This window comes from Xiphias gladius, chromosome 17 (assembly GCF_016859285.1).
Source record: "Xiphias gladius isolate SHS-SW01 ecotype Sanya breed wild chromosome 17, ASM1685928v1, whole genome shotgun sequence".
Lineage (NCBI taxonomy): Eukaryota > Metazoa > Chordata > Actinopteri > Istiophoriformes > Xiphiidae > Xiphias > Xiphias gladius.
The window spans coordinates 21,549,055-21,562,697 of NC_053416.1; the positions used below are offsets into that span (position 1 = coordinate 21,549,055).

Below are 13,643 nucleotides of genomic sequence, written 5' to 3' on the forward strand. Positions count from 1 at the left end.
CCTGAGGAGTTCAGTTGAAGCACTTTTCTTTTCTTTTTTTTCAGTGAATCTACTGTTTGGACCTACCAGCTTCTCAGTGGGTTTTAAACGTATTCCCGCGTTGCTCTAGCTGAGGCCGGGCTCCTTTTCCACTGTGCCCGTTAAAGCCCTGTGCCAGGTTTGTAAAACATCTGGGCGTGTGGGAACACTGGTTTGGAAGCGGTCGCCCTCGTTTCACCGCGCACCTTTTCAGATCACGGAAATATCTAAACACAACGAGAAGGGTCCTAAGAGAATTACACATTGAACAAACAAAGGCTTGCATAGGTGAAGAGCAAACTTTCTAGGGTCTCTTTGGTAAACGGACTGAACCTTTATGGCCATGCAGCTTAATTATGTGGAGAGTTATGGGACAACCATCCAATAATGACCAATCGTTTCAGTAACGTGGCGCGCCTTCCTTACCATTAACACCCATTTCCAAATACAGACATCAATTTCTGCTCAGACTTTGCCTCATGCATTTGCGTCAGACAGCAGCGGAAGGTAAACAATTTTCGCCCACCCCCCCCCCCCACCTCGACTGCCGGCCAGGGGGCAAAACGGACTCGATCCCGTCCTGATTGAAACCAGACGTGTGTGAGTTATGCCGGAGCGCGTTCACGTTGGACGGAAAGCGCGCGGTGGCGTCGTTGGATGCTGTTTCACTGGCGCGTAATTAAGCGCGACGTGACGCTCGCTTGGGATTCCACGCGCGGCTACTTGTAACGGCATGAGAGCGTGTGTGTGTGTGTGTGTGTGTGTGTGTGTTTGGGGCGTGGCTTCTCTGGGAGATTCAACACTTTTTTTTTTTTTTTTTTTGGTTTGTTTTTTCTTTTTTTCTTTTTTTCTTCTTTGCGTTTCTCCCTCCCCTTCAAAACTGCTGTCGCGGGCAAGTTGTGTGACACTGTGCCGGCGCTACAGACCCACAGATGCCGCTTCAGCGCTCCACAGATCGGCCGCTGTTGGCGTGAAAACATCCTGAGACGATGTGCGGGTTCATGAAGGTGAGCGAAAACTACGTTCCCTGACTTTACATCTGTTTTGTGGACACTCTCCTGCTTTGTTACTCGGCCACTATAGCTTGTCTCAACTTTGTGATGCAGGAATAGCACATTTGTCATTTTTTCTCAAAATGACCATAAAGTCAATTCTTGTCTTTCCTGCAGATGGCTGGTTGTGCAGCTCTCATTTGTGGAATATTGCTGGATTATAGCAGAAAGACTTCTTTACTCCTCTGGGACTAGAAGCGGTGTTGTGGGTGACCGTCTTCTCTGTGAACACCCTGCCGGTTTTAGTCCTTTACAACACACTTTGCTGAGATGCATACGTTCTATATCGTGATTGAAGTAGTAATTGCTGTTCTCTCCATATCCGGCAACGTACTGGTTTGCTGGGCTGTCGCCATCAACACCACTTTGAAGAACGTCACCAACTATTTTCTGGTGTCTCTGGCTGTGGCTGATATCCTGGTCGGTTGCCTCGCCATCCCCTTCGCCATAACCATCAGCATCGGCATACGTCTGGACTTCTATGGATGCCTCTTCCTGGCCTGTTTTCTCTTGGTACTCACACAGAGCTCCATCTTCAGTCTCCTTGCCATCGCGATAGACAGATATCTGGCTGTCAAAATTCCTCTAAGGTGAGTGTTCGTTTGATCTCTGCTGTCAAATGAATCTGGCAATGTGAAGACAATGGCGAAGACAGTGAAAACTAGAGTAGAATAGTCCCTCTTTAACTCTCATTTCGCCTTCTTCTAACCAAACAAAGTGGATTCAGGTCTTCAAGGCCCACTTGGTTCTTGGACCCCAGTTTGGGAACCAGCCACCCATCTGTCTGCAAGACTGTAACTTTAAGTGGAACTGGCCTGCATTTTTAATCACATGTCCTGTGCTAAATAAGCAGAAATCTACAAACTTCCTCTCATCCTGTCCTCGTAAAAAAAAGCCCAACATCATTTCCCTAAATGTTTTTGCGTATTCCCATTAAAAAATGATCGACTTCAGGAGCTGAGAGATCAGTATCTCTGTGATCTCGCGAATCAATTTCCTGTGGAGATTAATGCCTCATGTAAGAATAGCAGGGTCAATATCTAAACTTGGAATGATAATCACATAATACCTCTCTAAACATTATTTAAATCTGGTGTTAGGGACAGATTTAGCAAAGACTTTGAAGTCTCTGTTTTATAACCTCGATTCCATAAGCTAAAGGGTTTAGGTAACGTCCACTGTGATTACAGCAACAGAAACCCAAGAAATCTTTGAGTTCTTGAATAGTTCGACATCATTTTCCTGATACTCAGCGAGATGTGTGCTTTGCATCTGACATCTCCTGCAGCGCATGAAAAAGACGCGAAGACTTGTCGTGTAACTGTTTGATGTAACACATCGGGAGAAGCCCGTGAATCAATACCCGGCCACAGTGTGTCACTCCCATTGATCCTGACGGCAAAGGCCACAGAGATCCACTGTGCAGCCGCTGAGTATGTCCGCAGTCCGCCTGAGGACACAGAAACAGGCAGAAACAGCATGGCACGCTGGCGCTGGATATTTCTGTGCAGTGAAGAATATATGCTTTATTATCAGATGGGAATTTTGGAATTTTTGATTTTTGGCATTTCACCGTGCCAGAGAGTTGACTGTCTTTTAAAGGCAACATTCAGAATAGCGAATGTTGTGGGCACTGGATGTGTTTTCGGGGGCTGTTTGGCTGTGATGTGCTGTCATTTCCGTTGACACTCAAACACTGGCAAGAAAGGACAGTTTGACACTAGTCTGAGATGACGGTTGTGTGCCACCAACACAGTGGCTTGTAAAGTCCCCGTTTGTGCTTCTATTTTTGACCCACGGAAAAAAATCAAACCTTAACGCACCTCATTCCACCTCCTCACACAGAAAACACTGATTTTAATTGCCAGTTAACCAGTGACACTCTCATAACATTCTCTGTAAAAGGTTTTCAACATGACATTTCGTAGTTTCCTCTGAAAGCCCAGCTCGCACCCTCACAACACATATGCGCTCAAGTGATAATGAGATCAGTGTATATGTTCAGCTCAAGTTACATGCAGTGATGTTTGTTGTGTGTGTGTGTGTGTGTGTGTGTGTGTGTGTGTGTGTGTGTGTGTGTGCGTGTTTGTTTGAATTCGGCCAGTCTGCAGTCCTTTGGGACCACTAATCTCTCTCAGATAAAAGTGTTTTCACAGATGGTTTTAGAAGAAGTGAAAGGCCAGAACCAGATGTTTTAAACCCCATGAGAAGACAGAGCCACACACCCACTCAATGCTCTCCTCATTTCCCAGTCTTGCTTGATACCATGTCTCAGAGAAAGACCATCCAGTTATTTTTCCGCTCTGACCTGTTGAAGCAAATAAAACAAATAACCTTTAGCACAATGTAGACCTCAAAGGATTGTCCCCATCCATGCCAGCAGCAGCATCTTGCCTTTGGATTCTGATACAGCAAGTTTCAGCTCCATCATTTTAATGTGTTTAAACACATGTAGGGGTGTAGCGGTGTTACTAGAGCAGCTGGAAGACTGGGTGGGACTTTCTGACTCAGTACTAGACTGGTTTGAATCCTATTTGAGGGACAGGGGCTACTTTTTGTCTTCAGGTAATTATACATCTGAATGGACAAAAAAGACATGCGGGCTTCCCCGATGCTCCATCCTGGGGCCCCTTCCGTTTAACATTTACATACTCCCACTGGCTCAGATTATAGAAAATACAAAATGTTACCAGAATAATGCAGATGACACTCAAATTTACATAACCATATCACCAGGGGACTATGATCTCATACAAGAGCTGAGTAAGTACATTGAAAAAGTGCAGAACTGGATGTGCCTGATTTTTTTTCAGTAGAACAAAGATAAACCTGAAGTAATTTGTTTTTGGAGACAAGGAAGATCAATAAAAAGTCAGCGTTCAGCTCCAGTGGATAATGTTAAAAACCACAAACCAAGACAGAAATCTTGGTATAATCATGGACTCAGACCTGAATTTTAACAGCCACACTAAGACAACTAAAAAGTCAGCTTACAGTCACTTTCAGAACATATCCTTGACTGTATGTTTCCGCAGGATTTGGAAAAACTTGTCCATGCGTTGATCTTTAGGTGAACCGACTACTGTAACGGTGTGTTTACAGGTCCGTCCAAAAAATCAGACAACTGTAGCTGTTTCAGAACGCTGCCGCTCGAGTCCTCACTAAGACCAAAAAAGTGGATCATATCACTCCAGTGCTCAGATCTTTACACTGGCTCCTTGTCTGTCAAAGAATTCACTTCAAAATACTGCTGTTGGTTTATAAAGCACTGAATGGTTTAGGACCGAAATACCTTTCTAATCTGCTGCTACGTTACGAACCGTGCAGACCCGTCAGGTCATCTAGGACAGGACTCCGGGCTCTGGGGACTTCTCTCCCCAGAGTCATGGAGAGGCTGTGTTCAGTTTTTATCCTCCACATATCTGGAACAAACTCCCAGAGAACTGCAGATCTGCTGCTACTCATAGTTCTTTTAAATCAAGGCTGAATACATTTCTATTTGCCACTGCCTTTTATTAAATCAAATAATTACTTATTTCTTACACTGCGCTGTAACTTTTACTCTTGTATTTTTCTTAAATGTTTTTATTTTCTATTTAACTCTTTTTCATTTATATCCTAATGCTTTTGTTGTATTGTCTTAACTTTCTTTTACATTTTGTCTTGATGCCTTTTATATTTTATGTAAAGCTCCTGGAAGTACCTTGCTGTTTAACTGTGCTATACAAATGTTGCATTGATGTAAATCCTGCTTTAGTGTTTCCCAAATAATGAAAAATGTCAAAAAGTTAAGATAGTGTTAGAGGTGAAGAACCAGGCAAAGCTCTGTTGATGGCTGGACTTCAAACAACTGATCCATATATTATCAGTTTGCATGTGAGTCACATGGAAAATGTTTCAAGAAGCAGACATGCAGTGAGGGATGCATCATGCTCAGACTTTCAATGAGGCATACATTATCGACGACAACAAATGCCGAGTCCTAGAGTGGCGTAGGATCAGCTGTGGAGATTGGAGGACAATTAAGTGCAGTGTGATGTAAAAAGATTACTGATGAAGGAGGTTAACACTGGTTAATGAGTATAGGTTCCCCTGCATGGTTTGGAGAATAGTTAAGGTTTAGAAATTGTTGTGCGGTTTATGATGTATGTGGGTTTTGCAGCTCGACAATATTGTAGACTGACAATACTTCCACACCATGAAATGTTGATTTTGTGGTGTGGGATATCTTGGGCAATACGCTTATTTGCTGCTTTTTGTTTTTTCTGTGCATTGGATGAGAAGATTGATACCACGCTCATATCTGTGTACTGAATGCGAAGCTACAGCGGGGAGACAGTTAGCGTAGCTTATCATAAAGGCAGGAAACGGGGAGAAAGCAGCTAGCCATGTTCTATTGAAGATATCGAAACAGCCTGCCCCAGGACCTCTGTTGCTCACTTATTAACATGCCATATCGCTTAAATGCGATAAGATGCGGTTTATGGTGGGTTATGCGTTGAAAGGATTTCTCTGGAGGCATAGAAGCCTAGGAAGTTACTTTGTCCAGCCACTAGTCGCCAAGAAATACAGTCATTTGAGCATGTAACCCCCTGTAAAACCATACATTGTTGTTTTTACATTTCAATTTGTTTATCGAACCATAGATATAAGAGTGATAAATACAATATAATGGTGTGTGATATTGTGTTCAGTAACTTTAGAGGTGTTGGTTGGGAATTTTTAAGCTTCAGACAGAGCCAGGCTAACGTTTCCCCCCTGCTTCCAGTCTTTACGCTAAGCTAAGCTAACAGACTCCAAGGGCTGAGCTTTTTGCATAGACTTACTTAACAGTAGGTGTTTAGAGGTTACAGTCTCACATGGTCGGTATGGCTGGATGGATGTTTTGATGTTTTGATGGTTTTTGTTTTTCTTTTGGATGTTTTTCATTTTCTGAGAGCGGGAAGGCCACCTCCTCTGGAGCCTTCAGCGGCTGAGTATTTCATACTGAAAAAATAGAATTTGAGGGGAGTGGTTGTTGAGCTTCACCGCATGACACACTCTTACACTCTGTCTCTCTTGTGTCAAAACAATTCTCACACGTGCACAGCTTAATGGGAGCCTGAAAGCTTTACAAATACAATTCAAATTCGTGTTTACATGGTTTCATTCTCAACTTGGCTTGTCAGCTTTTTTTTTTTTTTTTTTTTTTTAGAGAGATAGCCACAAATACGATTCATAATGCAAATGCTGTACAGCACTGTTTGCATACACAACAGTAGGCCGGGCGAAGTATAAAACCCCCTTGTGTTGTCAGTGTGAACGGCCACGTTTGATTGTGTTTGTAGCTGAGCTGTGGATACTGCCAGATATTTAAGTGGACATTGTGAACTTTGAGTGTATGTGCGTGTGTGTGTGTGTGTGTGTGTGTGTGTGTGTGTGTGTGTGTGTGTGTGTTTGCGGTCTGGAAGAGGTCTGTGGCCCCGGGCGGAAGCACAGCGGCAGAGAGAAAAGAAGGGATGTATGGAGAATGGAGCAGGAGAAGAAAGCAAAACAAAGATAGATGCCAGCGTGCTGTCGTCATGCCAGAGCTAATCCATTCAGCCTCCCGCACATTCCCTGCCTCCAAAGACAGAAAGGGAGAGTGGGAGGCAATGTACGGGAGGTGGACCCTCTGAGAAACGGACCCAGTGCAGCCTGCTGTACTTGTGACTGACAAGATCATGTGGCAGGTGATGAAACGTGAGGAGCTGTACAGGTCATGGCGAGCTCTGAAGCTTCCTCTTCTCCCTCTGTGGGCAGAGTGCTGTATTATTCATGGCCCCCGGGGCGACCCGCCCGCCTCCCTGGAGCGAGGTCGCGCCGCGGAGGCTGTGCTCGCACACCGCCGATGGACACCTGACTGTTGGGATTGTTAGCGTTATCAGAGCACAGGGCTGTTTTCGGTGTGAACGCCCTTTCGGATGTAGACTGGGCGAATGATTTAGAAGCCCTGTTGTTCCCGTAACATGACTTTCATATTACTAGCAAATTCTCTGCATCTGAATCCGTTTTCCTCACAGCCTCGCTCGACGGTCGTCTCTCACAACCTCTCACAGCCGGCCTCAAAGGATGACACTATTTGTATCATTTTCTTCATAAATCCCATGACAAGACCAAAACCAACAATTCATGATTTCATCCTACCTGATATCCTGATATTGCTTCTCATCAAAACCTCAGAAAAGAGCGGTGCCGTTGCATTGGGTGACATTTTCCATCCTAAATCAACAGGGCGCTATCCACACCTACCTAAGTTTAAAACACCTACGTGTCCATGGGACGCAATGGGGATTATATTAATAACAGACAACACACACTGGTTCAGAAAAGGTCGTTTATGTTTATTTGTATCTGACCAATTTGAGCTATATTCCTGAAAAATCATTGGCCAGCATAAAAGAAGAAAACTTTAATGGTCATGTGTAGAATTTTATCAGTAATGTATATACTAAGATTTATTTACAGATGTGATACTAAAAATTTACTGCTGAACAAACTGTATCCAAATAATGTTGATTATGTTAACCAATCACCTACCGATCACTTTCTGTATGAGGTGAATGTTCCTGAACTAGCACGACCAGTTCCTGTATTTATCTTACTCACAGGTTATTTGTGGCCCACTGTGTTTGTGTCTGTGTCTGCACAGACCTGCTTTCTCCCTCCATTTCCCCCAGTGCGTCTTGTAGTTGTCGTCATCGCCCTTTTGTTAGAAGATGTGGGAGTCTGATATTATGCAGCCATACAGTGATGTGAAACACCAGACGGTGTCGCAGAGTTGGATGGAGGGGGATGCTGGTCGGCTCAGGAGACTGCAGGTAGTGCTGTGTTGCGCTAACTCATGTTCAGGAGGCGGATGACAAGAGTCAGAAAAGACAAGGGGGAACTTTGTAAATACTACTCAGTAGGTCAGTGCATTAACCATGTTTTCATAGTTTACCGCGAGTTTTAACAAAGTTCACAAATGGTTAATAAAGTCACTTTTTAAGTTCTGATATAGTGTAATGTGTAGCGGAAGAGGTCAGATGGATTATTTGTGGTAATGCCAGCTCCGATTGCATGTGTGTGTGCGCGCATGTAAGCAAGTGTGTGATTCATTACCGTGCGGTTGCTCGCCTGAATCACTCTGAGGAAGCAGCTCAGTTTGCTTCAAGCGCCGCTCGCGTGACGGGGGCAGTCAGGGCGACACTCGCGTGAATCCGCCCTGCGTCTCGATACACAGCCACTGGGCACCCGCTGTTGAGAATTTCGTATCATACTTCAGGCAGGCGCTGGCTCTACGGGGAACACACTGAATCTGCGAATAATCTAAACAGCATGAAACCGAGACAGGAAAAGAAGCGAAGACCTATAAAAACCAAACACTTTCAGGCTCTACTGTTGGCTTCTATCATTTTCAAACCTTCGTGCTTTACTGATGCGGTCTGTGAAAGTCCCGGTCACAGTATCTGAATGTGTACATAAACAGGTTACCACCTCACACCACAAATGATGTGTATGTAATTTCAGCGGTGTTTGGTGTATGAATTTGGCTTGTGAAACAGGATGTATGATACTGTCAGACTTGGCTGCAGACTTGATCCTTTCATTTTGCAGCTGATAATGTGTTCGAGATTAAAATAGGCCTGTGTTGCAATTAGATCATTACATGCAAAGTGGACATTTCTTGCAAATTAATATGGGGTGTATCTGCCTTTAGCTATTTGTGTTTGTCTTTTTTTTTTTTTTTTTTTTGTCTTGTTCGCAAACTGTGCGTTTTTTTAATTGAATTGAGGGTGTAGTTTCCACTGGCCACAGAACATGTATATCCTCCCCTCCACATGTCAGGCTGAAAGGATGCACTGAGATGATAAAATTCCAGATGAAGACACCTGAAGTGCATCTGTTAGGACGAGGGAGTTGCGGATCAACCCGCTCTTCCTCCTGAGCCACGGCAACTATATTCTATGTTTCACTCCACTGCGTTTACAGTAGTCAACAAGAGAAAGCATGCGAACCCTTTGGAATCACCCTGTTTTCTGCATTAACTGTGTTAATGTGCTTAAACTAGTAATACACTAATAATCATCAATAATCACTATTCAAAAACAATACAGAAGGCGGTTTTCTCTGTTAGAAGTCATCCTGCAGTAGATTTACTTTAGTGTTCAGGGTCATTGTCCTGCATCACCCAGCTTCTACCTAGTTTCAGCTGGCAGACAGCCACCCTGACATTATCCTGTAAGATACCTTGATAAACTTGGGAATTCACTTTGCCCTCGGTGATGGTGAGCTGTCCAGGCCCAGAGGCAGCAAAGCAGCCCCAAATCATGACGCTCCCTCCACCGTACTTCACCGTCGGGATGATGTTTTCATGTTGATAGGCAGTGTCCTTTTTACGCCATATGTAGTGCTGCGTGTTCTTTGCACTTTTACTTTTGATTGTTTGACTACTTTTTGCTGATAATACATTACCGTTACTTAAGTAAGAGTTTGAATGCAGGTATTTATTTGTAATGGAGTATTTTTACAGGGAGGTATGGATACTTTTACTTAGCTAAAAGATCTCAGTACTTCTTCCACCAATGCACAAAACCAAAATTAATTTGGTAGCTCTTTCTAAAGACAAGGCTGTTGACTGTCAAGACTTTGAAGCTGATCTAATTTCATATCCTATTTGTTTTGATGCACTTCATTGAACCTCTTGTGTTTTGTTGGTTTTGGTTGTGTATGTTTTGGATCTAACCTTAGGGTGCTGTTCTTGTGTTTGAAAACCAAACAAAAAAGACCAAGTCATAAAAAGAAAAAGAAAAAAGACAACGATGGTATTTCCTAGAACACTTGAATGCAACAAAGCGCAGCAATTCATAGTCACACTTGAACACCCTGATTCTCTGCCAGACTCCTCATGGTTAGTCCAATGTGCATCAATGTGCATCCTGGTGCGCTGTACAAGAATACATGTGATGTGTCCATCAGGCCACACCAACAAGCTGCATGTCAAAAGCCACCGGTTGTTCACTTTTTATGAGCAAAACAGCATATAAACATTCTCGACGGGCACTTCCCCGGCGCATCATTTATTTAACAGATGTGGGGTGTGAATCCTTTTCAGGACTCTCAAACCACTTCTTGAGCAATAACATGTGAGACACAAAATACTAGCAAGACCTGTCTTTGAGTTTGGCTAGGATTTTGAGACTTAAAGAAAATGAAATAAAGATACAGGTAAGTAGATATCATAAGTGGTACATGGGCAAATATTTACATCAGAAAACTGTGAAAATAAAGTAATAGATCAGAGAAAAAGCACCCAAAGAAACTGTTGACGATGATTAAGTTTCATTCATGTTCACACATTTTGTTGTATTTGTATCTATTATAGCTGTGCTGTACTCGACCTTTAGTCTCCTATTTTGACATGTATAAACTCCCACGCTGGGAACATTATAAAGTCAGTAACCACTGCTGTGTTTTCTTTAGGTACAAGGAGTTAATGACAGGAAAGACTGCAAGAGAGATCATTGCTATTTTATGGATCCTCTCTTTTGTTATTGGCCTCATTCCTTTCTTTGGCTGGAACCTGAAGTACTCCAGTTGTGGGAACAACAGCTCTGGGGTGGACAACACTACAAACGCTGGCTTCACGCAGCGGCCGAGTGGCGGAGGAGACTTACTACGGAGTTGCAAGCTCCAGTGCTTCTTTGAGAGTGTGGTGGACATGCACTACATGGTCTACTTTAATTTCTTTGTCTGTGTGCTGCTTCCTCTGCTCATCATGCTGGGCATCTACCTGAAGATCTTCACCGTGGCCAGGAAGCAGCTGAGACAAATCGAGCTCAAGTGCGTGGGCAACGGGGACAGCCACCACCACGGGCTGCTGCAGAAGGAGATCCGGGCCGCCAAATCTCTCTCCATTATCGTAGGACTGTTCGCCGTCTGCTGGCTGCCCGTCCACATCCTCAACTGCCTCACGCTGTTTTACAGGGAGCTGCAGAGGCCGGAGGTTGTCATGTACGTGGCCATCATTCTGTCTCATGCCAACTCTGCGGTCAACCCCATCATCTACGCTTACCGCATCCAGGACTTCAGGAACACCTTCCGCAAGATCCTGTCCCAACACTTCCTGTGCCGCAGGGAGGAGCTGTACCACAGCTCCAACAGCAGCAGAGGCAACAGAGACCAAATCCACATGACCATCGACCCTCTGCTATAGAGAGTTGTACTGAGGAGGAGTATTATCTGTGTCAACTCTGTTGTTTCAGTCTTGAATTTTATTCTCATTGAGGTTTATAATGTTTACAGAACAAGGGTATGATATATGAAGATGAACCAATGTAAAAGGCGCCTTGAATGTGGACATTTATTTATGAATTGTGCCAAGTTTCAGGGGTCAAGCAGTGAAATGTTGAATGGTGAGTCTTATGTTACTTTTATATTGTGAAGGATTTTTTGATTTTTAAAAACATGATGAAGCTAACTGGATTTGTAGGATTGTGAACAGGATTCCAAACTTAAAATGCTATTTAACATTCTGAATCCACCCTGTTACAACTCCAAACACTCCTTACTATTGCCCTGCTATTTTATATTGTCAGAATACAGTGATGGTGTTTAATTATTTATTTATTACAAGACCTCACCTTCCAGAATGTAAAGATAAAAAAAACTTTGTGTGGGTAGATATGTACTTGTGGACCTAGAAAGGTACAATAGTTGTAGTCCACATCCCACATTCATATACTCATGACCATCACAGGCTCAATATACAGAAAGAAGTAGTAAAGAAGATTTTCTTTGTCTTTTACTTGATTATAAGAGGAGGTCTTTTCATATCAATATCCAAATTAAGAGACAGATAAGATACATTATACCTTTGTATAGCAGAAATGTTTGGAGCTGCTGCTTCAGCTAATTGTCAGTGTTTGCAGGTGTCCCTGCTGCTGCACTAGTAATTCCTCCACAAAAAATGCCTGTACAGGCGGAGGGACACGGTGGTCTACAGAGGGGTCACAAAAAGGGACTCTCCTGCACACTGAAAATCGCCAGTAACTTAACTCCAAGAGAAGGGGGGAAAATGCAAGCAAAAACAGGAAAAAAGAAATGATTTTCCTCTCCCATGAATTATCTCTCATAGCCATAAGGGTCGCAAAATTATCTCGTGACTCCTTTGGCTAAGCTCTAGAGGACGGGTGTCTTTGTGGCTCCTAGACAAACGGCAAACACACCCAGAAATAAGTAGTAGTTTAGCAAGACACACCTGAAGTGGTGCTCCATATAATTTCCACGTTAGGACAAAAGCTCAGGAAGTGAGATACTGATTGTAACCTTCATAGAAACACGGGATCATCACAGAGCATTTTCAGATGCTTTGTTTTGAGACGACTGATGACAGTCTGTAAGCAGACAGGGCAGTATAAAATCTGAGTGCAATTTACATTATTCTTCATCATCCAGGCTTCTGGTACACATGTATTTAGTGGCTTACATCACACAAAGCACCAATGCATTGAATCAGTAAGCTGTATATGAATGTCACTTGCCTTAGGAGTCCAGCTGACAACAGCCCCTCTCGTAAGAAGATCTCAGCTGGTTCCCCGAGGCTCTCATCTGTCTGTTCGTGCAGTCAGTTGCTGAGGTCACTGACTGAACTGAGCCAAGCTGTTTCATTTGAAAAAACAATGCATTTTTTAAGGGTAAAACCTCAAATATACTGCACCGGGGACTGAATTTTAACACTCCTTCCTCTGTGCTAGCAAAGATAGATGAGTAAGTCCAGCTGACTCCAGGAAAGACATAGATCATTCTTAAGAGTGAAACAGGTCATAGCGACATGTTCAAATTGTTTGCACTCAGTGGTACTCAGTGCAACATCATAGTTTGAGGGAATACAGCTGCAACACTGCTTTCCATCAAATCAAATCTTAGAGCACCTGATGCTTTGTGCCTTTTCTGCAGGGGTGTGGTGGTCAGCATTGTTGTGAATGTTCCTGTTGAGCTTTTGAAACTGAAGAGAAGGGCGAGGGCTGATAAATCACAAAAAGGCCTGGTAAACTGAATCAGAGCAAAGCATGGTTTTGTTTGGAGTGTTGCAATTTATGTGAATAAAAAATAATGTTCTTGGTCACCTGAGAGCCATCACTACACATATGAAAACAAATTGCACTGACATTTTAGATTATTTCCCGTTTGTAGTGCTTCACTGGTGGTGTTGAACCATGTTGTGTTAGTGTTCTTGAGTTGAGCATTTGCCTCCACTGCTTCATTATCTCCTCATTTGCTGTTGTGTCCATTGAACCACCTCTGACCTAACTTCAAGGGCTAAAATACAGGAGTGTGCCAACATTTTAGTACATTCCAATGGAGACATCTATACTGTAACTGCACTGTAACGCTGTATTATTGTCTTTAACTGATGTGTAAAAATAAGTACTGTAGATGTCCAGCTTTCAACAAGCTATTGATTGATGTCAAACTATTGCCTTCTTATGTGATTTTAAAAGTAAGACAGACAATAACAAGTTGATCTAGTTCAACATTCCTGCCTTTCATTCCGTAGTACCCATCTGTCAT

General features: G+C 43.2%; 1 protein-coding gene across 1 annotated transcript; it reads left to right on the forward strand.

Annotated features, from left to right (window-relative positions):
• The first annotated feature begins 911 nt into the window (after nt 1-911).
• Nucleotides 912-11,900, forward strand: adora2b (adenosine A2b receptor). Its single transcript, XM_040150514.1, has 3 exons — nt 912-1,025; nt 1,188-1,660; nt 10,554-11,900. Exons 2-3 carry the CDS (start codon nt 1,341-1,343, stop codon nt 11,284-11,286), a joined length of 1,053 nt encoding a protein of 350 aa, XP_040006448.1. The 5' UTR covers nt 912-1,025; nt 1,188-1,340; the 3' UTR covers nt 11,287-11,900.
• Nucleotides 11,901-13,643: the final 1,743 nt, after the last annotated feature.

Excerpts from the sequence above, each read along its gene's own strand:
- adora2b (XM_040150514.1), top strand. The coding sequence starts at position 1,341 with ATGCATACGTTCTATATCGTGATTGAAGTAGTAATTGCTGTTCTCTCC. Across the intron at positions 1,661-10,553 it reads GCTGTCAAAATTCCTCTAAG|GTACAAGGAGTTAATGACAG; the intron begins GTGAGTGTTCGT and ends TGTTTTCTTTAG.